The following is a 27,675-nucleotide window of genomic DNA, read 5'->3' as shown; positions in this document are numbered from 1 at the left end:
TTGGCACACACTGGTCAGCAGAGAATACCTTGAAGGTCCTGCCGGTATACCACCGATATCAGAATCTAAATCATTAATAATTGTAAGCATGAATCAAAATATCCTACTGCTCACACCATCTTTCACACTACGGTTGCTGAAGTCCCATCAAATTACGCTGTCTTATTTCAAGCAACCAGAGCTTGTTTGTGATTGGCCAACACACATATTTCTAGTATGCTTATTTCAGGAGGTTTTATTGGTTAATCACATGTGTGGCTGATCTGTAAAATAAACATTCCAGGCAATTTCAAAAAAAGCAACGGCTGAGCTCTTTAAAAAAAGCACTGAAATGTTCTGTTACACTGAAGCGATTGTTTAAATTATTAACCAAGAATTAAAAATGAAATTGCTTGATATTGTTTCAAAAGTGTATGAAATGTCACTATATAACACATTGCCTGCTCTGAGCATTAGTGCAATTGTCGTCTTTACTAAATGCCTTCTCTCTGGAGATAGGGGGCTGTCTTTACTCTCAATGTATTTGAGTTGTGCAGATCTACCAAGAGATGGCACTGAAGAGCACGAAGCGCTTCGTGTGCTTCGGCTCAGTGAATCTTTTTGCGAACCAAACGATTCTGAGGGTTCAGTGGTTCAGGAGGCTTCACTTTTCCCGTCACTACACTCCTTTTATAAGGCTAGCCTTATAAAAGTGTCCCATAACAAAGTGTGATAAAGCATAGGGAAGCATTGTAAAGCACAGAGAAGTGTGGTAAAGCATATTAAAAACAAACCATTTTAAAACTAACCTTTACAGAAGATTTTAATAGTTAAAATACAGCAAAGTGTAATTTAGCAGTGAAAGCATGGCAAAACATAGGCAAGCATTGTAAAGCAAAGAGGTTTCATAAAGCATATTAATAAACATGTCAAATCAGGGTAAACTAAAAATATTACATGCATAGTATAACCATGGTAAAAGAATAGTAAATCTGCAATAATACCATGGTAAACTTTTATAAGGGAGGGAAGAGAACCACACAATTCATAGTTTCATGGGACTGTCCACTAATAATAATAATAATAATGATTACAACACTAATAACAATGAGGATTATAATCATGTAAGAACACTAACATGAGATTACACAACACCTTTTCCAAAAGGATTATTCTACCGTGTAAATGAAAATCACAAAATATGATGGTATATAAAAGATGAATAAGTAAAACAAAAGCTTACAGAGAGCTGTGTGCGCCATGGCTGTGCTTTTACACTGCAAGATACACGACAGCAAGACTCCTCATTCCTCAAACCATTCGAATCAGCGCTTTAGTGAAAGACAGCTCTCTGCCTACAATATATAACACTGTATAGTAAATAAGCAAATAAGCAAATAAGGAAAATGAGCTTAATAAAAACTGTTAAAATGTCACGTCTTGCTCTTTAAAAGCATGTTGAGCTGCATCACGCTGTGGATCTGCTGGTTTGTAACTCTGAGCTGCATCACTCTGTAGATCTGCTGGTTTGTAACTCTGAGCTGCATCACTCTGTAGATCTGCTGGTTTGTAACTCTGAGCTGCATCACTCTGTAGATCTGCTGGTTTGTAACTCTGAGCTGCATCACTCTGTAGATCTGCTGGTTTGTAACTCTGAGCTGCATCACGCTGTGGATCTGCTGGTTTGTAACTCTGAGCTGCATCACTCTGTAGATCTGCTGGTTTGTAACTCTGAGCAGCATCACTCTGTGGATCTGCTGGTTTGTAACTCTGTAACACAACTCAAACAAGCCCAGTATTGTGGTGGTGTTCATTCCAACCTGTCGACCCAGTCCCTTTACTTTGTATCTTTGCAAAACTGGTTTCGAGCTCACAAAAGAGGTAGAGTCTTTCCACCTCAATGCTGATCAATGCCATCGTTCTCAATGACTGTGCAGCGGGTTGCTGGTGCTTTGCTGATCAATGCCATCGTTCTCAATGACTGTGCAGCAGGCTGGTTGCTGGTACTTTGCTGATCAATGCCTTTGTTCTTAGTTTATTCTCTGCTTCTGACCAGCAGCTGAGCGAATGCAGCCAGGGAGGAGATATCCAAGCTGAGCAAAATCAAACGGAACGGGCATCAATCAAACCTGTTGCTTTCTTACGGGTCTTTGTGGATAGCTCCGATATCCCAATCCCAACTCAGCTGGTCAGAATCCACTCCTAAACAGAGTGGTGAAAGCTGCTGTGTAATTAACAAGGTGTCCCAATGAAGAACCAGTCAGATACTCTAGAAGGGGAGGGATTTATTACAGTATGCTGTGAGTCCTGAAATAAACATTGAAAAGTAGCGAGCTCAGTTGTAATAAACGTCCTGCAGTGCTGCCGGGATTATCCAGTTGAAGTTCAGCCAGCCTGAGGGCCGGGTCAGTAGAGCGTGTGGGCGTGGTGAGCCCCGTCATCATCCAATCAGGCAGAGGGGAGGGTCCAGGAGGGCTTTTGAATCCAGGGGGTGGGACAGGAAGCTGCTTATCAGGGCCGAGGAGAGAGAGAGAGAGAGAGAGAGAGAGAGAGAGAGAGAGAGAGAGAGAGAGAGAGAGAGAGAGAGAGAGAGAGAGAATGAACTGTTACTATCACACTGAAATACTGCTCTTTCTTCAATGGTGCAACTACAGTATTAAACCAGGATCTTTGTGTATCTCCTCTATCAGCAGGGTGCAGGATCTCTGTGCATCTCCTCTATCAGCAGTGTACAAGATCTCTGTATCTCCTCTATCAGCAGTGTACAGGATCTCTGTGTATCTATATCAGCAGTGTGCAGGATCTCTGTGTATCTATATCAGCAGTGTGCAGGATCTCTGTATCTATATCAGCAGTGTACAGGATCTCTGTGTATCTATATCAGCAGTGTACAGGATCTCTGTGTATCTCCTCTATCAGCAGTGTACAAGATCTCTGTGTATCTATATCAGCAGTGTACAGGATCTCTGTGTATCTCCTCTATCAGCAGTGTACAAGATCTCTGTGTATCTATATCAGCAGTGTACAGGATCTCTGTGTATCTCCTCTATCAGCAGTGTACAGGATCTCTGTGTATCTCCTCTATCAGCAGTGTGCAGGATCTCTGTGTATCTATATCAGCAGTGTACAGGATCTCTGTGTATCTCCTCTATCAGCAGGGTGCAGGATCTCTGTGTATCTATATCAGCAGTGTACAGGATCTCTGTGTATCTCCTCTATCAGCAGTGTACAAGATCTCTGTGTATCTCCTCTATCAGCAGTGAACATGATCTCTGTGTATCTCCTCTATCAGCAGTGAACATGATCTCTGTGTATCTCCTCTATCAGCAGTGTACATGATCTCTGTGTATCTATATCAGCAGGGTGCAGGATCTCTGTGTATCTATATCAGCAGTGTGTAGGATGGATCTCTGTGTATCTATATCAGCAGTGTACATGATCTGTGTATCTCCTCTATCAGCAGTGTGCAGGATCTCTGTGTATCTATATCAGCAGTGTACAGGATCTCTGTGTATCTATATCAGCAGTGTACAGGATATCTGTGTATCTATATCAGCAGTGTGCAGGATCTCTGTGTATCTATATCAGCAGTGTGCAGGATCTCTGTGTATCTCCTCTATCAGCAGTGTGCAGGATCTCTGTGTATCTCCTCTATCAGCAGTGTACAGGATCTCTGTGTATCTATATCAGCAGTGTACAGGATCTCTGTGTATCTATATCAGCAGTGTACAGGATCTCTGTGTATCTATATCAGCAGTGTACAGGATCTCTGTGTATCTATATCAGCAGTGTGCAGGATTTCTGTGTATCTATATCAGCAGTGTACAGGATCTCTGTGTATCTATATCAGCAGTGTGCAGGATCTCTGTGTATCTCCTCTATCAGCAGTGTGCAGGATCTCTGTGTATCTCCTCTATCAGCAGTGTACAGGATCTCTGTGTATCTATATCAGCAGTGTACAGGATCTCTGTGTATCTATATCAGCAGGGTGCAGGATCTCTGTGTATCTATATCAGCAGTGTACATGATCTGTGTATCTCCTCTATCAGCAGTGTACAGGATCTCTGTGTATCTATATCAGCAGTGTACAGGATATCTGTGTATCTATATCAGCAGTGTGCAGGATCTCTGTGTATCTATATCAGCAGGGTGCAGGATCTCTGTGTATCTATATCAGCAGTGTGCAGGATCTCTGTGTATCTCCTCTATCAGCAGTGTACATGATCTCTGTGTATCTCCTCTATCAGCAGTGTACATGATCTCTGTGTATCTCCTCTATCAGCAGTGTACAGGATCTCTGTGTATCTATATCAGCAGTGTGCAGGATCTCTGTGTATCTCCTCTATCAGCAGTGTGCAGGATCTCTGTGTATCTCCTCTATCAGCAGTGTACAGGATCTCTGTGTATCTATATCAGCAGTGTACAGGATCTCTGTGTATCTATATCAGCAGTGTACAGGATCTCTGTGTATCTATATCAGCAGTGTGCAGGATTTCTGTGTATCTATATCAGTAGTGTACAAGATCTCTGTGTATCTATATCAGTAGTGTACAAGATCTCTGTGTATCTATATCAGCAGGGTGCAGGATCTCTGTGTATCTCCTCTATCAGCAGGGTGCTGGATGGATCTCTGTGTATCTATATCAGCAGTGTACAGGATCTCTGTATCTATATCAGTAGTGTACAAGATCTCTGTGTATCTATATCAGCAGTGTACAGGATCTCTGTGTATCTCCTCTATCAGCAGTGTACAAGATCTCTGTGTATCTCCTCTATCAGCAGTGTACAGGATCTCTGTGTATCTCCTCTATCAGCAGTGTACAGGATCTCTGTGTATCTCCTCTATCAGCAGTGTACAAGATCTCTGTGTATCTCCTCTATCAGCAGTGTACAGGATCTCTGTGTATCTCCTCTATCAGCAGTGTACAGGATCTCTGTGTATCTCCTCTATCAGCAGGGTGCCGGATGGATCTCTGTGTATCTATATCAGCAGTGTACAGGATCTCTGTGTATCTATATCAGCAGGGTGCAGGATCTCTGTGTATCTATATCAGCAGTGTACAGGATCTCTGTGTATCTATATCAGCAGGGTGCAGGATCTCTGTGTATCTCCTCTATCAGCAGGGTGCTGGATGGATCTCTGTGTATCTATATCAGCAGTGTACAGGATCTCTGTATCTATATCAGTAGTGTACAAGATCTCTGTGTATCTATATCAGCAGTGTACAGGATCTCTGTGTATCTCCTCTATCAGCAGTGTACAAGATCTCTGTGTATCTCCTCTATCAGCAGTGTACAGGATCTCTGTGTATCTCCTCTATCAGCAGTGTACAGGATCTCTGTGTATCTCCTCTATCAGCAGTGTACAGGATCTCTGTGTATCTCCTCTATCAGCAGGGTGCCGGATGGATCTCTGTGTATCTATATCAGCAGTGTACAGGATCTCTGTGTATCTATATCAGCAGGGTGCAGGATCTCTGTGTATCTATATCAGCAGTGTACAGGATCTCTGTGTATCTATATCAGTAGTGTGCAGGATCTCTGTGTATCTCCTCTATCAGCAGTGAACATGATCTCTGTGTATCTCCTCTATCAGCAGGGTGCAGGATGGATCTCTGTGTATCTATATCAGCAGTGTGCAGGATTTCTGTGTATCTATATCAGTAGTGTACAAGATCTCTGTGTATCTATATCAGCAGTGTGCAGGATCTCCTTGTATCTCCTCTATCAGGAGGGTGCAGGATCTCTGTGTATCTATATCAGTAGTGTGCAGGATCTCTGTGTATCTCCTCTATCAGCAGTGTACAGGATCTCTGTGTATCTATATCAGTAGTGTGCAGGATCTCTGTGTATTTCCTCTATCAGCAGTGAACATGATCTCTGTGTATCTCCTCTATCAGCAGGGTGCAGGATGGATCTCTGTGTATCTATATCAGCAGTGTGCAGGATTTCTGTGTATCTATATCAGTAGTGTACAAGATCTCTGTGTATCTATATCAGCAGTGTGCAGGATCTCCTTGTATCTCCTCTATCAGGAGGGTGCAGGATCTCTGTGTATCTATATCAGTAGTGTGCAGGATCTCTGTGTATCTCCTCTATCAGCAGTGTACAGGATCTCTGTGTATCTATATCAGTAGTGTGCAGGATCTCTGTGTATCTCCTCTATCAGCAGTGAACATGATCTCTGTGTATCTCCTCTATCAGCAGGGTGCAGGATGGATCTCTGTGTATCTATATCAGCAGTGTGCAGGATTTCTGTGTATCTATATCAGCAGTGTACAGGATCTCTGTGTATCTATATCAGCAGGGTGCAGGATCTCTGTGTATCTATATCAGCAGTGTGCAGGATCTCTGTGTATCTCCTCTATCAGCAGGGTGCAGGATCTCTGTGTAAATGACCTCTCCTACTCACCCACAGGGCGACGCTCAGCTGCACTTCCTCACTGTCCTGCTACTCCAGGGCACTAAGCTTCGGGAGGGGACAGTCATCCAAGTCCAGAGCGCTGGGGGACAGAGAGAGAATGAGAGTCACTACACTGAAACAGACAATGTCAGTCTCTGTGGAGTCTGTGTGGAGGTTGGTGGCGAGTACCGTTTTTCTTGGCTGTGTGCAGTGCTCGAATTACAGGGGGGGCCAGGCCCCCTTGCTTTTTTTTTTTTTTTTTTTTTTTTAACGGCCCCTCACTTTGTTTTGTTCGAAGGCGCCAGGGGGGGCGTGTTTTGGTTCCCTTCATTTTTTTGGCAACATAAGCAAGACAGTTAACGCCACTGAATTACCTGTACCTTTAAATATTTGCAGGCGGGCGTGGTAGAACGGAACACGCTTTCTGCAGTGTACAGGGACATCCTCTTACAATCAAACTGCCGTTTCTGCAGTGTACAGGGACATCCTCTTACAATCAGACTGCTGTTTCTGCAGTGTACAGGGACATCCTCTTACAATCAAACTGCTGTTTCTGCAGTGTACAGGGACATCCTCTTACAATCAGACTGCTGTTTCTGCAGTGTACAGGGACATCCTCTTGCAATCAAACTGCTGTTTCTGCAGTGTACAGGGACATCCTCTTACAATCAAACTGCTGTTTCTGCAGTGTACAGGGACATCCTCTTACAATCAGACTGCTGTTTCTGCAGTGTACAGGGACATCCTCTTACAATCAGACTGCTGTTTCTGCAGGGTACAGGGACATCCTCTTACAATCAAACTGCTGTTTCTGCAGGGTACAGGGACATCCTCTTACAATCAGACTGCTGTTTCTGCAGTGTACAGGGACATCCTCTTACAATCAGACTGCTGTTTCTGCAGGGTACAGGGACATCCTCTTACAATCAAACTGCTGTTTCTGCAGGGTACAGGGACATCCTCTTACAATCAGACTGCTGTTTCTGCAGTGTACAGGGACATCCTCTTACAATCAGACTGCTGTTTCTGCAGTGTACAGGGACATCCTCTTACAATCAAACTGCTGTTTCTGCAGTGTACAGGGACATCCTCTTACAATCAAACTGCTGTTTCTGCAGGGTACAGGGACATCCTCTTACAATCAAACTGCTGTTTCTGCAGGGTACAGGGACATCCTCTTACAATCAAACTGCTGTTTCTGCAGGGTACAGGGACATCCTCTTACAATCAAACTGCTGTTTCTGCCGCACGCAGTATGAATGACTGGAGATGTAACCAATCAAACTGCACTGTGAATGGAAATGCATGCAGCAAGAGACTGTACAAGTGAGCAGGAGTTTTAATTTCTTGTGAAGAGTCGTGATTAAACCACATCAAGTGATAAAAACTACTACCTACTTGTAAATAATTAACAATTACAGCGACTAACATCACACCCAATGCTTGTTTCGTCATTCATTTTCATGTATACTTGGGTAAAACCGGTTACTCCACTGGAAACCTGCTACTAGATTATCGCCCGATCAACACATCGTCAGCGTCCAATTGACCTGAGAAGGATTTTTGCAGAAATTGAGTCGTTTGAGGTGGATTTCTCAAATATAAGCATGTTTACACGGTTGTCTTCTTAAAAGTAAAGCAGAAGTAAAAACTAACTGAAGCACTTCATCTTCTATTTCTCCTGTTGTCATGAATATTATTGCTCCTGTATTCATAATCTAGAGCTGTTGCTGCTGCATTTTGTAACGTGTGTAGGGGTGCTGTGTTAATGTGTTTAAATGCATGCTTGTCTTGATAAGTAGTGCTCCCCTATTAATAATTACTGTTTGAGCCGCTGCTGTATGTATGGGGTGCTTTGTTAATAGTTTGTGATCACTTAGTTTTGTTTGTCAGTTAGTTATTATAGTTTATGAACATACCCTTGCCTATTTGCTTGTCTCTTACTTATTCTGCATGCTACAAGGATGGAAATAAGACTCTCCTTGGCTCAAACTGCAGTGCAATGAGTCTTATTTCAATTATGCAGATTTATTCTGGTTCCGGTATTATAAAACACACGTGTTGAAATTATTAGCACTGTAATACATTGGGGTAAAAAAAAAGAGAGTCTGGAAGGAACAGTACAAAAAAAAAAAAAAAAAAGCAGTCGCTGGTGCGCGGTGAGCCGAGGACACCCTGGCCGACCTAACCCTCCCTCCCCCCGGGGCGACGCTCGGCCAATTGAGCGCCGCCCCCTGGGAGCTCCCGTCCTCGGTCGACAAAGGAATAGCCTGGACTCGATCTCGCGACGTCCAGACTTTAGAGCACATCCTGCACTCCACGTGGAGCACCTTTACTGGATGCGCCACTCGGGAGCCCCTAATTAGACTAATTTGAGATTAAAAGTTTCGTTGAATTTTCAGGAGAAGACTCCACCCTTTATCAAAGTTAGGCTTCATTATTCTAGCGAGTGAAAGTAACAGCATCTTATGGTAGCGACTGTAGATAAAACTAGTGTGAAAATAACAGCGTTCTTATAACTGCTACTGTTATAAGATTTCATACCAGTGTGTCTCAGTGATATTAATTTGTTTGAGATTTTTAAGGACCTCTGATCAACAGAACTAGGCTTTTATTTTATATTTCATTTCTCCCAGTCTAGTTTTTTTTTTTTTCTTTGTCTTTTTCATTGTACATCATGAGTTGGATCTGATATGACCAAGTCATATAACAGGTCAGTTATACAAGCTAAAAAAAATGATATATTAATTTAAGACAATGGTAATTAGTAATACAATATTTACTGCGTTGACTCGCTTTCTTTCCTTAAAGTAAAAACGCAAGCATAAATAAATCAAACATATTGTGATTACATACTGGAGTTCGTATATGCTTGTGAAGTCTGTGAACATTGATTGGCTCACATTTTAGGGCCCCCCTACTTACTGTCCCATAATTCGAACACTGGCTGTGTGTGTGTGTGTGTGTGTGTGTGTGTGTGAAATGGGGGGTGAATACCGTTTCTTGGCGGTGCCGCTGCGGGGGGGGTCTGGCTCCAGGTTCGGGGTCAGGAAGGCGAGCTGGAAGTCATCGTCCATCGAGATGTAGGGGGCCAGCATGTCCAGATCGAGACCTTCATACTCCTGAAACAGAAACACACTCATCACTACACTGAGACACACACTGTCACTACACTAAGACACTGCACTGAAACACAGAGACAGACACCTCTCTGTGGGTAGCTGCTGTAGTTCTATATAGCATTATTATTATTATTATTTCTTAGCAGACACCCTTATCCAGGGTGACTTACAAATTGTTACAAGATATCACATTATTTTTACATACAGTTACCAATTTATACAGTTGGGTTTTTACTGGAGCAATCTAGGTAAAAGTACCTTGCTCAAGGGTACAGCAGCAGTGTCCCCCACCTGGGATTGAACCTACGACCATCCGGTCAAGAGTCCAGAGCCCTAACCACTACTCCACACTGCTGCCCACAGCTAGGCTCTGCCCAGCACACAGCAGGCACTCGATTACAACTTTATATATAGACACCATGTTGGGTAGCTGCTGTAGTTCTGTCCAGGGTTTCAGTGTTATACAGCGCGGTTCCGCCAGCATTGCTCTGTGTAGAGTACATTCCAGCTAGATAAGATCTTTATTCTATACAGGGCTTCACAGTGTTGAAGGGTTAAAAGGAACATCATTGCTGGTTCTGTGTAGAAGGCACTGATTATACACCCTGTTTTCGGGAACAGAAGCTGCAAGTTAAGATAAAATGTATCTGTTCTCTCAGAGGAACATTCTGTGGGAAATGCATCCTGTTATATTGAAATAGTTTGTGGTCTGACCGTATCAGGCATTACTCCCTGAGTGAATGCAGGGCCACGAGGGGGAAAGAGAATGACCTCAGATGTAGCAGAACCCATTTGCTTTAAGAAGAACATAAGAAAGTTTACAAACGAGAGGAGGCCATTCGGCCCATCTTGCTCGTTTGGTTGTTAGTAGCTTATTAATCCCAGAATCTCATCAAGCAGCTTCTTGAAGGATCCCTGGGTGTCAGCTTCAACAACATTACTGGGGAGTTGGTTCCAGACCCTCACAATTCTCTGTGTAAAAAAGTGCCTCCTATTTTCTGTTCTGAATGCCCCTTTATCTAATCTCCATTTGTGACCCCTGGTCCTTGTTTCTTTTTTCAGGTCAAAAAAGTCCTCTGGGTCGACATTGTCTATACCTTTTAGGATTTTGAATGCTTATACATATTAGAACTGTGTGTTAAAATGCACAGCTACAGTAACCGTGGATATTGTTTTGATAAAATGTAATTTGACTATTAACATGCGCCATGGTTCAAGACTTGTCATTGATTTTTAATAATTCATATTAATACTATTAATTAATAAACAAGGCTTAGGATATTTGATATTGGCTAATTATGAATAATACCACAAGGCTACAGTGTGGTCCTGTCAGCATTGCCCGGTGTACAGTACAGCACAGCGAGGCTCTGCCCAGCACACAGCAGGCAATGCCAGCGCATTAGATCTCACAACTGTATACAGACACCATGTTGTGCAGCTGCTGTAGTTCTATGCAGGGTTCACACAGTGTTATTCAGTGCTAGCTCTGTGTGGGACTAACACATTACCTGGGTCGTGGACGGAGCCTCATCCTCCTTCCTCGCAGCGAATAATTTCTCAACCTTGTCCATATCGAAAGAGAGGCTGTCACTCTGAGAGGGGAGGGGAGAAAAGGGGAGGGGAGTAGGGTTAGCAGTTATATTAACAAAATAGAACAATTAGTCCAGTTTACTCCCATTCAACACATCCAAATGCCTCCCACAAAAACGCCTCCTACAAAATCGGCTTTCCCATCTAAAGCCTTTTAATAAAGATTTTAACAGGACCATGTGAAATACATTTTAACTGCATCACAGTGGGAGCACAGACACCCAACAGCTCAAACTAGAGGAGCCTGGTCAGTGAGTGAGCCTGGAGCCTGGACCCCAACACAACACTGAATCAGAAACACTGCAGGAAACCCAACGATTCAGAGACAGACTCTCAGAGTCTCAGTGTCTTCAGTGTAAATTCAATGACTGACGTTTACACTGGAAGTCTTTAGAAATACTGAAATGTAATAAATTCAAAAGGCAAATGTTTTGACTAGAAGTAATCTATTTCAATCTCTTTCAGAACTGAAAAATCTTTGTCATTGAATTGATGAGGCATCTCAGTGTTTCTAAAGGTATAGAAAGCTTCCCTACATGTGGGGGCTCCAAAGCAAGTTTATTATTCATATATTTCAATGGCCAGCTTGCAGCAGTCTGTGTGACATCACAAAGAATCCAGAGTTCTCCACAGCAAGGTTTAATCTGTAGAACAAGAATCAATGACTCATGAACTCCCTCTCCCTCTCCCCATCTCTCTCTGTGATTAACTTTAACTCCTCTCCCCTCTCCCCTCTCTCTCTGTGATTAACTTTAACTCCTCTCCCCTCTCCCCTCTCCCCATCTCTCTCTGTGATTAACTTTAACTCCTCTCCCCTCTCTCTCTGTGATTAACTTTAACTCCTCTCCCCTCTCCCCTCTCCCCATCTCTCTCTGTGATTAACTTTAACTCCTCTCCCCTCTCTCTCTGTGATTAACTTTAACTCCTCTCCCCTCTCCCCATCTCTCTCTGTGATTAACTTTAACTCCTCTCCCCTCTCTCTCTGTGATTAACTTTAACTCCTCTCCCCTCTCCCCTCTCCCCATCTCTCTCTGTGATTAACTTTAACTCCTCTCCCCTCTCCCCTCTCCCCTCTCCCCTCTCCCCATCTCTCTCTGTGATTAACTTTAACTCCTCTCCCCTCTCCCCTCTCTCTCTGTGATTAACTTTAACTCCTCTCCCCTCTCCCCTCTCCCCATCTCTCTCTGTGATTAACTTTAACTCCTCTCCCCTCTCCCCTCTCCCCTCTCTCTCTGTGATTAACTTTAACTCCCTCTCCCCTCTCCCCTCTCCCCTCTCTGGTTAGCGCTTCGTTAGCATGTTCAGTGCACATGGACTCACTGGTGCGAGGGAGGGACTGGTCTCCATGGCGACAGGATCGAAGATGGGGGCGAGGAGCTTCCGCAGTTCTGGGGTGCAGAGCTCCTGGGGGGCCGCAGGGGGGGAGGGGCCCCGAGCAGGCAGGAAAGAGAACATCTTCAGCTCAGCAGAGTCTGGAGAGAGAGAGAGAGAGAGTTTTTTATGAATACAAAAAGAGCCTCTCTGGTCATTGCAGTTAAATAGTTAATATTCACCTAACCCCAATGGAACTGCACTGAGAAAATCATACAATACAGCAGGGCAGGGGCAGAGTGTATTCTGTACCTGTGAGTGGTTCCACGCTGTCCCCTGCGGAGGGCGCTAGCTGGGTCAGCTCCTCTGGGCTCTCCTTCAGTTTGAGGAACAGCTCCGCACTCGTCTCCATAACAACACTGTCAGGCTCAGACTTGGACTTGGGGGTCAGGGGTCGCTCCATCTGCTCAACTGAGAACACGATCCCCGAGTCCTGCACCCCACTGAGAGAGACAGGGACTGGTAAAAACCCAAACTCACAGTTCACATGCAAAGATACAGAGACACACAGACACAAACACAACGACACAGAGACACAGACAAAAACACAACGACACACAGACACAGACACAAACACAACGACACACAGACACAAACACAACGACACACAGACACAAACACAACTACACACAGAGACACACAGACAAAAACACAACGACACAAACACAACGACACACAGACACAAACACAACTACACACAGAGACACACAGACAAAAACACAACGACACACAGACACAAACACAACGACACACAGAGACACACAGACAAAAACACAACGACACACAGACACAAACACAACGACACACAGAGACACAGACAAAAACACAACGACACAGACAAAAACACAACGACACACAGACAAAAACACAACGACACACAAACACAACGACACACAGACACAAACACAACGACACAGAGACACAGACAAAAACACAACGACACACAGACACAGACACAAACACAACGACACACAGACACAAACACAACGACACACAGACACACAGACAAAAACACAACGACACACAGACACACAGACACAAACACAACTACACACAGAGACACACAGACAAAAACACAACGACACACAGACACAAACACAACGACACACAGAGACACAGACAAAAACACAACGACACAGACAAAAACACAACGACACACAGACAAAAACACAACGACACACAGACACAAACACAACGACACACAGACACAAACACAACGACACACAGACACAAACACAGACAAAAACACAACGACACACAGACACAAACACAACGACACACAGAGACACAGACAAAAACACAACGACACAGACACAAACACAACGACACACAGAGACACAGACAAAAACACAACGACACAGACACAAACACAACGACACACAGACACAAACACAACGACACACAGACAAAAACACGACACACAGACAAAAACACAACGACACACAAACACAACGACACACAGACACAAACACAACGACACACAGACACAAACACAACGACACAGACACAAACACAACTACACACAGAGACACACAGACAAAAACACAACGACACACAGACACAAACACAACTACACACAGAGACACAGACAAAAACACAACGACACACAGACACAAACACAACGACACACAGACACAAACACAATGACACACAGACACAAACACAATGACACACAGACACAAACACAATGACACACAGACACAAACACAATGACACACAGATACACTAACAGGTTCAGAGGTGAGGGGTCACTACCTGAGGATGAAGTTGATGCACACCACGGCCTCGGGCAGGGTGCTCTTGTTGCTGTAGAGGACGGTGGCCTGAGTCTCGGCCCACACGAAGCCGCCATGCTTGACCAGGAAGCGATAGTGACCGGTGCAGACCTGCCCCTTCGACAGCACTGTGGGGGGAAGAGGACAGGTCAGGTCAGGCATGGAAACAAGAACCATGTGGGCTACTTTTATTTGCTTTCTTTTCTATGTTGATTTCTTTATTTTTCTTTCACTCCCTTCCTCTCTCCACTCCATCCCCCCTTTCACTCTCATTCCTCTCGGCTTGCTACACACAGTTCACTCTCCCTCCTCTCTGCTTGCTGCACACAGTACTCTCCCTCCTCTCTCTCGTTCTGCACACAGTACACTCTCCCTCCTCTCTCTCGTTCTGCACAGTACACCCTCCTCTCTCTCGTCCCTCTCGGCTTGCTACACACAGTACACTCTCCCTCCTCTCTCATTCTGCACACAGTACACTCTCCCTCCTCTCTCTCGTTCTGCACAGTACACTCTCCCTCCTCCCTCTCATTCTGCACACAGTACACTCTCCCTCCTCTCTCGTTCTGCACAGTACACTCTCCCTCCTCTCTCTCATTCTGCACACAGTACACTCTCCCTCCTCTCTCTGCTTACTGCACACAGTACACTCTCCCTCCTCTCTCATTCTGAACACAGTACACTCTCCCTCCTCTCTCGTTCTGCACACAGTACACTCTCCCTCCTCTCTCTGCTTACTGCACAGTACACTCTCCCTCCTCTCTCATTCTGCACACAGTACTCTCCCTCCTCTCTCTCGTTCTGCACAGTACACTCTCCCTCCTCTCTCTCGTTCTGCACAGTACACTCTCCCTCCTCTCTCTCGTTCTGCACAGTACACTCTACCTCCTCTCTCTCGTTCTGCACAGTACACTCTCCCTCCTCTCTCTCGTTCTGCACAGTACACCCTCCTCTCTCTCGTTCCCTCTGCTTGCTGCACACAGTACTCTCCCTCCTCTCTCGTTTTGCACACAGTTCACTCTCCCTCCTCTCTCTTGTTCTGTACAAAGTTCACTCTCCCTCCTCTCTCTTGTTCTGTACAAAGTTCACTCTCCCTCCTCTCTCGTTCTGCACAGTACACTCTCCCTCCTCTGCTTGCTGCACACAGTACATTCCCCCTCCTCTCTCTCGTTCTGCACACAGTACACTCCCCCTCCTCTCTCTCGTTCTGCACACAGTACACTCTCCCTCCTCTCTCTCGTTCTGCACACAGTACACTCCCCCTCCTCTCTCTCGTTCTGCACACAGTACACTCCTCCTCCTCTCTCTCGTTCTGCACACAGTACACTCTCCCTCCTCTCTCGTGTTCTGTACAAAGTTCACTCTCCCTCCTCTCTCGTGTTCTGTACAAAGTTCACTCTCCCTCCTCTCTCTTGTTCTGTACAAAGTTCACTCTCCCTCCTCTCTCTCGTTCTGCACACAGTACACTCTCCCTCCTCCAGTTGTGCAGTTTTGAAAATAATCTATCTTTCAGCAAACATGGATTTCCATTTTAAAAATAGGATATCAGATACTACACTGGGTTAAATAAATCTCTGTTTGCAAGCCATGCTTTCAGGCTGCACTTGCACTTCCTGGGTTGTTTTTTCTCAGTGTCTTAAATGCAAGTTTGATACCCACTGCATTGGGAGCTTTCTGCTAATACATCAATGAGATCTCTCATGAGTCCTGAATGACATGAACTCACACTATACTGGACAATCTACAACAAAACATTCAGGGGAAAAACACTTATTTACATTTCAATGAAGCTCAAATACAGACAGACTGAGACAGACAGGCAGGCAGGCAGGCAGGCAGACAGACAGAGACAGACAGACAGACAGCTAGAGAGGCAGACAGAGAGAGACAGGGACAAGCACCATCAAAGTGATTGGAGCTGTTTTTAATGAAGGTTTGTTATCAAACTAACATGCCAGTGTGTTTGATTGTTTATTAATGGACCCCAACACCACCACCACCACCACTCACAGATCTGCAGGCTCTTAGTCACATGATCAGTGTCGAGGGCATGGTGGTACTCGTAGGCGGAGTGGCCAATCAGATCCTCAGGACTGTATCCTAGCAACTCAGTGACCCTGCGGAGAAACATGGAGAAGCCAGGTCAGGAGAAAGGAGATAGAAGGAAGAGGGGAGGGCAGAGGAGAGCTGAGTTCACCTCTCGTCACACTGAGTCAAGGGGGAGGGGAAGCGGTATTGGAGTTGGGGTTAGGGGTTGTGGTTCAGCTCACCTCTCGTCACACTGAGTGAAGCACAGGTCCATGCTGTGCCGGCTCAGGAAGGCGCTCCTGTCCAGGGGGAAGTCGATGTGTGAGGGGTCGGGGATGGGCTCACACAGCACAGTGAGGCAGGTGAGGGGGGGCTCCGCAGAGCTGTACGTGTGGATGTGTCCCGAACACTGAAGCACCTGGAGAGAGAGAGAGAGAGACAGAGAGAGAGGGAGTGAGAGCAAGAGAAAGAGAAAGAGAGAGAGAGAGAGAGACACACACACAGAGACAGAGAGATAGAGAGAGGAGTGAGTTATTTGTTTTGATAGACAGACGGGGGGGTATTTTTAACCCTTCAACAGTGTTTCATAACTTGGCCTTCTGTTTTTCTGTGCTTATTAATTTAATTTTTCTGTGTTAAGCTTTGCATATACTGTATGAAATTATTCTTTTTGGTTACTTTCCTAAATTCTGGGCTGTTTTTCTGTCACAATATGTGTAAAAACTGGACAGTACCTACACGCTTATACCTTCTTTCCTTTGCTGTCTTTCACAACACTATCCTCATGGTTATAGGCACGTTGTGTGCCTGTGACCATGGCACATTTGGCACCACTGGCACATTTTTGTGTTTCTAAGTATTTTTGTTTATATTTCACCACAGTTTGCAATTGTTTTAAATTCCACAAGCATGTAAATCCTCCCTATCTAACGGCAATATAGCTTTAAATCTCACGAGCAAGAACAATCCTCCGTTTCTAACTGTAATCTCGTTTTAAATCTCGCAAGCACGTGCATTCATCCAATAGAAATGCAGGAAGTTGCTGCCACTCAGTAGCTGGGATGGGTTTAAAGTATTCAGAATGAACCAATGATAAATACAATCTGGTACTGGTTTTATGGTCACTCTTAGTGGGGTCAGTACTTTGCATCCTGCTCATCTGATAGCTGAGAGTGCCCTCTGCTGGTCAGAGACAGGCGCAGTGTAGGGTTAGGGGTCAGTGTGAGGTTAAGGGTCAGGGGTGTCAGTACCTTCCATGCTGCTGATTTGCTGCTGAGGGTGCGCCCCCTGCTGGTCAGGGTGCTCTTCATCCTCAGGAAGAAACTCCTCTCAGTGTGAACATCCTGGGACTGCTTCTTACCAACACCTGCCAATACACAGAGACCTGTCAATACATACAGAGACACACACAGAGTCAATACATACACACACCTGTCAATGCATATACACAGACACCTGTCATTACATACACACAGACCTGTCAACACACATACAGATCTGTCAATGCACACAGACACACACAAAGCTGTCAATACATAACCCTGTCAATACACACACAGACCCTAACCCTAACCCTCACAGTGTTCCCCCCACCCTCCCCTCCGATCCCCTCTCTCACGCTGTCTGGGTGTCAGGATGTCTCTCAACTCCTCCTGGTCACAGGGGTGGATGAAATCAAACACTCTCTGCCCAACCAGGTCCAGCTGCAATACAAACACAACACAGCACTGTGAGACGCAATACAATACAACACAACACAGAGACGCAATACAACACAGCACTATGAGACAATACAATACAACACAAAACTGAGACTCAATACAACACAGCACTGTGAGACGCAATACAATACAACACAACACAACACAGACGCAATACAACACAGCACTATGAGACAATACAATACAACACAAAACTGAGACTCAATACAATACAACACAAAACTGTAAGACTCAATACAATACAACAGCACTGTGAGACAATACAACACAAAACTGTAAGACTCAATACAACACAAAACAATACAATACAACATTGAGATGCAATACAACACAGCACTGAGACAACAGAAAACTGTGAGACTCAATACAATATAACACAACACAACACTGAGGCTCAATACAACACAGCACTGTGAGATGCAATACAACACAGCACTGAGACACAAAACAATACAACACAACACAACACTGAGATTCAATACAACACTGTCCCAAATTCAAGCCTCTCCTTCACATTAAACCGTTTGCTTTGTGATAAAGGGGACGGCATCTAAAAAGTATGCACACCACTGGTGTGCTGGTCAGTGTATTGCATTGCTCTGCGGTGCCCCGGTGTGCTGGTCAGTGTATTGCATTGCTCTGCGGTGCCCCGGTGTGCTGGTCAGTGTATTGCATTGCTCTGCGGTGCCCCGGTGTGCTGGTTAGTGTATTGCATTGCTCTGCGGTGCCCCGGTATGCTGGTCAGTGTATTGTATTGCTCTGCGGTGCCCCGGTGTGCTGGTCAGTGTATTGCATTGCTCTGCGGTGCCCCAGTGTGCTGGTTAGTGTATTGCATTGCTCTGCGGTGCCCCGGTGTGCTGGTCAGTGTATTGTATTGCTCTGCGGTGCCCCGGTGTGCTGGTCAGTGTATTGTATTGCTCTGCGGTGCCCCGATGTGCTGGTCAGTGTATTGTATTGCTCACCTGTGGCACCCCGGTGTGCTGGTCAGTGTATTGTATTGTATTGCTCTGCGGTGCCCCGGTGTGCTGGTCAGTGTATTGCATTGTATTGCTCTGCGGTGCCCCGGTGTGCTGGTCAGTGTATTGCATTGTATTGCTCTGCGGTGCCCCGGTGTGCTGGTCAGTGTATTGCATTGCATTGCTCTGCGGTGCCCCGGTGTGCTGGTCAGTGTATTGTATTGCTCTGCGGTGCCCCGGTGTGCTGGTCAGTGTATTGCATTGCTCTGCGGTGCCCCGGTGTGCTGGTCAGTGTATTGCATTGTATTGCTCTGCGGTGCCCCAGTGTGCTGGTCAGTGTATTGTATTGCTCACCTGTGGCACCCCGGTGTGCTGGTCAGTGTATTGTATTGTATTGCTCTGCGGTGCCCCGGTGTGCTGGTCAGTGTATTGCATTGTATTGCTCTGCGGTGCCCCGGTGTGCTGGTCAGTGTATTGCATTGTATTGCTCTGCGGTGCCCCGGTGTGCTGGTCAGTGTATTGCATTGCATTGCTCTGCGGTGCCCCGGTGTGCTGGTCAGTGTATTGTATTGCTCTGCGGTGCCCCGGTGTGCTGGTCAGTGTATTGCATTGCTCTGCGGTGCCCCGGTGTGCTGGTCAGTGTATTGCATTGTATTGCTCTGCGGTGCCCCAGTGTGCTGGTCAGTGTATTGCATTGTATTGCTCTGCGGTGCCCCAGTGTGCTGGTCAGTGTATTGCATTGTATTGCTCTGCGGTGCCCCGGTGTGCTGGTCAGTGTATTGTATTGCTCTGCGGTGCCCCGGTGTGCTGGTCAGTGTATTGCATTGCTCTGCGGTGCCCCGGTGTGCTGGTCAGTGTATTGCATTGCTCTGCGGTGCCCCGGTGTGCTGGTCAGTGTATTGCATTGCTCTGCGGTGCCCCGGTGTGCTGGTCAGTGTATTGTATTGCTCACCTGCGGCACCCCGATGTGCTGGCTCACGTTCTCGGAGAGGTACACCACGTCCCCCTCTGCCGACAGCACCATCACGAAACCTGGCAGTGCGCGCAGGAAGTACCCATCAGTCTCCTCCTCTGACTCCGCCCCCAGCTCCTCTGCACCAAACAGACAAGACACAGGTCAGCAGAAACAAACGGATTCCCTTTACCCATGGTCCCCCTGAGCAAGAGTGTGCGGGAGGGCGTGTCTGTGTGTCTCTCTCTCAGTACTGGCAGTGCAAGCGGAGTGCTAGTGTGTGTCTCAGCCTCTGTGTGTAAGAGCTCCCTGCAGCTGCTACACGCACAGATAGCCGAGAGGCAGTGTGTCAGTGTGTGTGTGTCTCAGTGTAGTGATGTGTCCAAGTGTGTGTCAGTGGCAGTTTCCTTGAGTCTCTCTCTCTCTGTGTGTCACAGCTGTGTGAGAGCAGGCTCGGGGTGTATGTATCTCTCTGAGCAGGGTGTGTCTGTCAGTGTGTCTCTCTCACGGCTCCCCCTACCTGCTGAGAGGAGGTGCTGCACACGCAGGTAGCTCAGGGTCAGCCTTATGATGGCAGCCTTGTCGAGGTGTGATGTCACAGTGCGGGGGAGGGGCAGGGTGCGCGCCAGTTGGTAGAACACCTCCGTCTCCTGACTGCGGCGCGAGCGAGCAGCATCGCGGGAACGCACTTTCCGCAGCTCCAAGCTGGGCCTGCGGGGGCGACAGAGAGCAGACACACAGCGAGGCTTAGACACAGGAGCAGAGACACAGCGAGGCTTAGACACAGTGGGCCCCATTTTCAAAAGAGATGCGACAGCACAGCGGGGCTTAAACGTTTTTTTTTGGGGGGGTCTTGCGTCAGTACAAGGTTTCGTAGGAACTTTGGGGGCGTCCCCTGCTTGTTTGGACACACATCTCAGTTTAACTGTAATTTTCAATCAGTAGAATAATCGTATGTCGCAGTGTTGCGTCTCTTTGACTCGAGTGTGCTTTGAGTTGTTCTAAATGAGTTGCAGTTGTTCCAATGAGCCGTAAAAGTTTACTTTTATTTTTATTAAGAATAGCCAGGTTTGTGTGAAATGTGTTAATGAGGGGAACACAATTGTGTTAAGTTTATAATTAATGACAGCATATGTGATTTTGACACAATCTGTACTTAAACACAAACTTAAGCATGGCTAGAGCTATATGGAATTGTGAAACAGACATGGCATTACGCCTTCTACAGCTTTGAATGCTTGAGGAAATACACTGGCTTGATAAACCCGTCCTTCGGGTGAGGCTTTTAATCCAGGTCCTATTGTAAGTGACTCTGCAGCAGCAGTTGTGATGCATAGTTCACTTTATTAACTACTGTTTGCCATGCCTTCTTATTTTCTGCTTTACAATGTTTTGTACGAGAGCCTTTTCCAAATAATGCTGATTCATTCGGTATTACTTTTTCCAAAATGATGTGCGTCGCTTCCTCTTAAGTTTGCTTTTCTTTAAGGAAACCCGTTTGAGCCATTGTTTTTCTTTCAAACTTTTCCAGCGCAGCCTTCGGCGAGCGGGCGTGTTTGTGCTCATTTACTGTGCAGAGTCGCAGGCTTACGACTTCACATTTTCCTGTTGAAAATTGCATTTTCAGAACTGGTCGTAGGTCAGTCACAGCGCAGGCTGCGTTGCATCTGCACTTAGCATAAAACTAGCCCTGTACGAAAATGACCCCCCAGTGTTTCTTTCAAAACTGCACATTTGAGACCTATGCAGTGAATGGAGGTGCAAAGAATAGAATTGTATTGTTAGCCAGAATCACTGCAAAGTCTATGATTTGTAAAACTGGTTCTGTTCTGTAAATCTCTTGACAGCACTGAACACCGCTGTACTGTACCAGCTAGTCAAGGAAACAAAAACAAAACCAGCCTGGGTATAATGGAAGGGGAAAGTCCTCTCAGATCGAATGGTCTGGAAGTGTTAAATACAAATGCAGAAGTGAAAATAAGGCAGGTTTGAAAACCACTGCAAGCTCCCCACACAGAGATGCTTAATTAAAACAGAATACCACAGTCGTCTAATTTATAAAGCATCCTTCATGCGCAAACATCCAGAACGCTTTACAAACATACGCAGCAAGCCAAAAGAGCTCCAAACTGCTCGCTAGTGACAGGTCAGATCAAAGATTTAAAAAACACTGACAGACTCAGCATTCAGGATACAATTTGGAACAGAGTTCCAAAGTGAAGGAGCTTGAGAACTAAAATCCTCACATCACAGGGTTTGTGACGGAGTTCACAAGAGACCATCACTGGCAGATCTCCAAGTACAAGAGGTTTGTAGGGAGCTGACAGGCAGGGCCCGAACCACGAACAGCCTTGCAAGCGAGGTATTTAATGAATGTGTAACAAAAACAAATACACTACAACAGGACAAAAGACATTTTTATTTCAAAATAACAGTTTCCATTTGAAAATAATATATATTTAAGTGATAAGAGCTTCAAGAGAAGAGAGGAGAAAATAGTTAGAAAGAAAGAAAGAAAGAAAGTTAATCGAGTTCACTGTGGCTCCTGGCTGTCTGATAAACAGCTGAACAACACTGGACTGTGATTGGCCAAGAGCAACCCTGGCAGCGGTGAGGGAAGGGCCTCCCAGACAACTGCCAAGTCAGCATGGAGGGGGGCCGAGAGAGATAGAGAGAGACACAGACAGACAGACAGACAGAATGGGACACACCAGGAGAGTCTTTCACAGCTGCTTGCCAAACATTGGTGTACGCATGTCTGCATTACAGCAGTTATATTGGACCGATTTAGGTATTCAAAATATTTAGCTAACAAAAAACCAAAGTCAAACTCCTAAATAAACTCAAAAGTACAAAATGTGCTTGCTACCCCCTTTCCTGGACTGAGCGTTCACAGCGTCTCCTTATTGAAACGACAAACCTTATTGTGACGCTTCAAACCCGTCGTGTCTTATTAATTTTACTTCGAAGATCCGTCCTAAACACTTTCTCAATTAAGTGTGTTGATTTGCCTCATTGTAACACTGGTGAATAAATATGTCAGCGAGCAACGATAATTTAGCCTTCGCTACTTCAAAAAAAAAAATGCAGTAAACCGCCTAAGCAATTGCTACATTTAATTGTGCAACAGTAAATATCAAATTTAAATATTTCCTAAAATGGATATGACTTGAACTGATTCCATTCCCTACCTATTCCTGGTTCGCATCCAGTAAATTGATATATTTACAGTTCAGCCTTTTAACCCGACTTACAAACAGAATTGTCCATCGACTGTATTTAGTTATTTTAGCAACGTTGCCTTTTATCATTCTTACTCGTCCCGTTTTTTTCAATGTTACATTTACATTTTTCCTGTTATTATTATCGTTATTTTTGTAATTTGTAGTAGGCTAATTCCTGATACAATACGTCTGTTCTAACCGCCATGGAAAGCGATATTAAATACATTTTAAAAGTAGGCTATTCTAAACAAACTTTCACAGCAACATGCTTCAACTAATCGGGTCTTCGGTTGCTCGATTGCATTTCATTCTTATCCGGCTAGAATCGAATCTGTCGTCTTGGCTGCAAAACTGTTAAACTGTGTTTGTTGGTTCTCCTGAGAAATGATAAAATAATTCTAACCGAAAGAAAACCTCTCAAATGATTAATCAGAAATGGCTTTACGAATCTCGGTTTTTGAAAAAGAAAAAAAAAAAAAAGATAAATCACTTTGAAAAAGTCCAAGAAAAAAATTCGGTTAGAAAACACGAAAACTCAAAACCAGCACATTGATGAATAGAGTCCAGCATGTGCAGCGTAACCCGATCCGGATAAACAAGCCTTTCAACTCCCACCTCCCTCCCTCCCTCTCTCTCTCTCTCACACACACACACACACACACACACGGGACAGAATGTTCTCAAAACTCGAAACACGGCGTCCTGAACACAGACTGAAAACAATATGCGCGCTCCCGCGGGCAGGCGCGGGCACCCGCACCGCTTTAAAATGCAGGACTACAGACCAAAACATTTAAAAAAAGCACACACACATACATACATACATACATACATATATATATATATATATTATATATATATATATATATATTAATGTATTTAAATATTAAGCCAAAAAGAATAACAGTCTATAAAAACGGAAGTGTTATAAGGTACAGATTGTACAATGCAGACCAGCTGGCTGCTGTAGACACATGGATTACATTATTATTAATAGCACACAGAGCCCTGCACAGCGAGTTCCCATTCATATCGCCAGACAGCGACGCGGCACGTACGCTCGTTTGTGTTTGTTGTGCAAATATCTAGCAATTTTCGAGCCTGCCAACTCGTGTATGTGGTTTGTTTAACACGACTTCATACCCCACCCCCCATTCAACGCGAATAAATTATACTTTTTTCAACCCTGATTATAATCTGCAAATAACAGAAAATGTTTTAAAACTGACGTCTTAATTCTTAGAGGTTTGACGCCACGTGCTCTCACTAATAATTATTAATTTAGGGCATCGTACAATAACCAGCATGTCATGAAATATCCAGGGAAAAACACACTGCGTGAAATGGGACATCAACACAGTTGAAGAAATTAAACACACAACATAACTTACCACACAGATATATGTTTTGTTATGTTTTAAATAGATAGTCATATTCATGTTATTTACCTGAATGTCCTTAACTAACAGTTAATACGATTAAGAATGCTTCCCATATTGTGTTTTAAAAACATTCTCGGGTGTGTTGCGAGTGATCTGTGACGTTCTTTCTAAATTAATTCCATTATTGTTCTTTGTTCAGAGCAAGAGGGCGCGGCACTGTTCTATAAACTTTAAAAGATGATTGGGGGGAGAGAGAGAGAGAGAGAGACGCACAAATCGCGCTGCTGAAGGGCCATTGCACCCCAGGTTTGTAGACTATAAACAACAACAACAACAACACCAACACCACAAAAAATATTCTAATAAAACCCTGGTCTGAACAGGGGCGCTGGAACTTGGGGTGCTGGGAGTGCGGCAGCACCCCTTAGCTTTGCATGGCTTTCATCATATACAAGGGTTACAGTTTTGTTCAATGGCTTTCAGCGCCCCCACTTTAAAAATAGTTCCAGCGCCTCTGGGTCCGAATGCGGCCCTGTTTGAGTTTAACCCTCCTCTGAATACAAATGAAAGTACATTAAAGCACTCTTCGCGGTTTAGAGTGCGTTTGCTGTAGCATTCTCCGGTACTCCGCCGCGGTTTCTTCTACTCCACTGCTTTAGTTCAGCGCTGCAAACAACTTTCTAAACTTTCAAAGGGGTGCAATGGCACGCACACGGTCGCATAGTATCACATTCTGCGGCTAACGCGAGCCAGCAGCCTCAGCACAGCTCCGTGCACGCATAATATTAAACCCGTATCAATTAGAACTGAGACGTAGCGTCTTTGCTAATGTTACTTCATTCAAATCAATCAGTGACCATTTCTGCATTGCCCGATGCTCGTGAATATAAACTCGCAACGTGTCTGTGGCGCTGAGGGCAACATGTTTACACTCCACAGACAGACAGACAGACAGACAGACGGGAGACATGTTGAGACGAGAGTGTTATTGAAATACAATATACTTTGCTAGTCTGTCTCACACTGTCTGCTACAGTAATACACTTACCCCCTAACACCCAACTCTAACCAGCATCCAGCATGCAGCTTTGCACTGCACTGCACTGCTCGGTCTCTTTGTTCACTAGCTTTCTTCCCGACTCTTACCTTTTTCCTCTAGGTTCAGTCTCCATGATCTCTTGATTCAATATACTTTCCTTCTCTCCAGTAATGCAGTTTACTCTTGTTTTTTACGCATGCGTGTTAGCTCAAGCACTCAGCTTGCGTTACCACTTCCACGCCCCCTTCGAACCGCAGATGTTTTGTTACCGTATAACTCCGCAAATACGCGTAGAGAGTTTATACAGTGGGCACAGCATGAGCGTGCACAGAGTACTGTGGTTATTCCACGAGGGAAGAAAAAGATTTTCGATGCTACATCTCTCCACGCGTGTTGTATAAACGTTGGCCCTTATCAGAGTGTGCCATAGTAAAAAAATATTGCAAAGCGTAATAAAGCACAGTGAAAGCATGGCTAAGCATTGCAAACCACAGATATGTATGATAACCCGTATTAAAAATACACCATGGTAAACTAACCCTTATAATAGTGTCCCAAAGTAATAGCAGAGAAAAGTGTAATAAAGCACGTTGAAAGCATGGGTACACTAAAGCATAGGTAAGCACCATAAAGCACAGAGTATAACAATGGGAAAAGCATGGGCCAAAATGTTAGGCTACTTACCGTAACCCTGGTTCCCTGAAAGAGAAGACGACCACCAATGACATTATGTATGGGATATGCCTGCCCATTGGATAGGTATCGCTGAGCTCTCTATACCAGAGCTGCCGATAGGCCCCTTCCTGGGATGATGCCCTTGGTCCCGCCCACCGAGGGGATAAAGCTGTCATCCCGAGGAAGCCATTTCTCTTTTTCCGTCGAACCCGTGAGGGAGACCGATGCGACCTCGCGGTTGGCGGTCGTCTTCTCTTTTCAATTCGAAGACGACCACCAATGACATTACGTATGGGATAATGTATACCAGAGCCGTCGCGAGGGAGAAGGAACGACAGCAAATGAAGGATGCACAAGCACTGTCTAACCCAGAGGTTAGCGGTGTGAACTTACACCATCAAGGACCCTTGTGCCTACAGAAGGCAAGGCAGGGTCTACCACATTAATACGGTAAAATCTGGAGAAGGTAAGCGGCATAGCCCAGCTAGCCAAAATACAAATATCAAACATCGAGGCACCTCTGAAGATGTAGCCAACCCTCTAGTGAAGTGTACGGCTACCCTACCAGGTGGGGGCAAGCCATCACTATTATACGCAGTCGAGACTGTATCCACAATCCAGTGTGACAGACGCTGCTTAGAGAGGGGCTGTCCTAGGGTCTGTGTCCCGTGACAGACGAAGAGCTGGTCAGATTGACGCAGAGCTCTTGTCCTATGCACGTAGCATCTCAATGCCCGCACTGGGCAGAAGAAATTCAATCTCTCATCCTCTGTTGAAGCAAACGGGGGTGGATGGAAGGACTCCAGTTCCACAGACTGATTAATGTGGAAGGCTGTGATCTCCTTGGGGAGGAAAGCAGGGTTGGTGCACAGAGACACCCTGCTGCCATCCTCCCAAATATGCATACAGGAGCTGTACACAGACAGCGGCTGCAGCTCACTGACCCGCTTAGCGGAGGTGATAGCCAAGAGGAAGGCTGTCTTCATAGACAGGTACTTCAACTCTATGGAGTGTATGGGCTCGAACAGGGCCTTCGTGAGCCTCCAGTACAACATTGAGGCTCCATTGGGGGAGAACAGTCCTCCTAGGAGGGCGTAAACGCCAGCCAGACACCAAGCTTGGAAATATCTCCACTTATAGGTGAACATTTATTGAAAGTGAGTCGAAGGGGTCAGAGTTCAAGTATATTTTCCTCTAGAGGAATTATCACTTTTTGACCTCACTACTGTGGTATTATGCCTTTTTTTCAAATGGCTCAGGATGCAAATATAGCCTTCATCCATGTATTATATATATAATATACTTTTTTTCTTTTTTGGCGTGTGTTTAGCTTTCTTAATATAGATGTTATGATTTAATATATATTTCTTGCAATGATTACTCTTTTTTTCCATTTCTGTACACTGCAGTTACACCTCATGTCAAGCAAGTTGCTGTGCTACCAGTGTCCACAAGGGG

At 45.1% G+C, this 27,675-nt stretch overlaps 1 protein-coding gene across 2 annotated transcripts; it reads right to left on the bottom strand.

Annotated features, from left to right (window-relative positions):
* Positions 1-775: 775 nt before the first annotated feature.
* Positions 776-25,790, bottom strand: hif1al (hypoxia inducible factor 1 subunit alpha, like). Of its 2 annotated transcripts, none has more exons than XM_059004648.1 (14): positions 25,650-25,790; positions 20,418-20,608; positions 19,898-20,037; positions 17,887-17,971; positions 17,519-17,652; positions 16,511-16,686; positions 16,251-16,357; positions 14,224-14,371; positions 12,721-12,911; positions 12,418-12,569; positions 11,016-11,099; positions 9,380-9,504; positions 6,392-6,482; positions 776-2,483 (listed from the first exon to the last, which is right to left on the bottom strand). In XM_059004648.1, the coding sequence occupies exons 1-13, from the start codon at positions 25,673-25,675 to the stop codon at positions 6,431-6,433; spliced, it is 1,611 nt and encodes a 536-aa protein (XP_058860631.1). In that variant the 5' UTR covers positions 25,676-25,790; the 3' UTR covers positions 776-2,483; positions 6,392-6,430. The 2 variants fall into 2 exon arrangements, with proteins under 2 accessions (XP_058860631.1, XP_058860632.1); XM_059004649.1 differs by having other exon boundaries at positions 17,519-17,634.
* Positions 25,791-27,675: the final 1,885 nt, after the last annotated feature.

Source organism: Acipenser ruthenus, chromosome 30 (genome assembly GCF_902713425.1).
Source record: "Acipenser ruthenus chromosome 30, fAciRut3.2 maternal haplotype, whole genome shotgun sequence".
NCBI classification, from domain to species: Eukaryota; Metazoa; Chordata; class Actinopteri; order Acipenseriformes; family Acipenseridae; genus Acipenser; species Acipenser ruthenus.
This window is presented reverse-complemented; position numbering and strand designations above follow the sequence as displayed.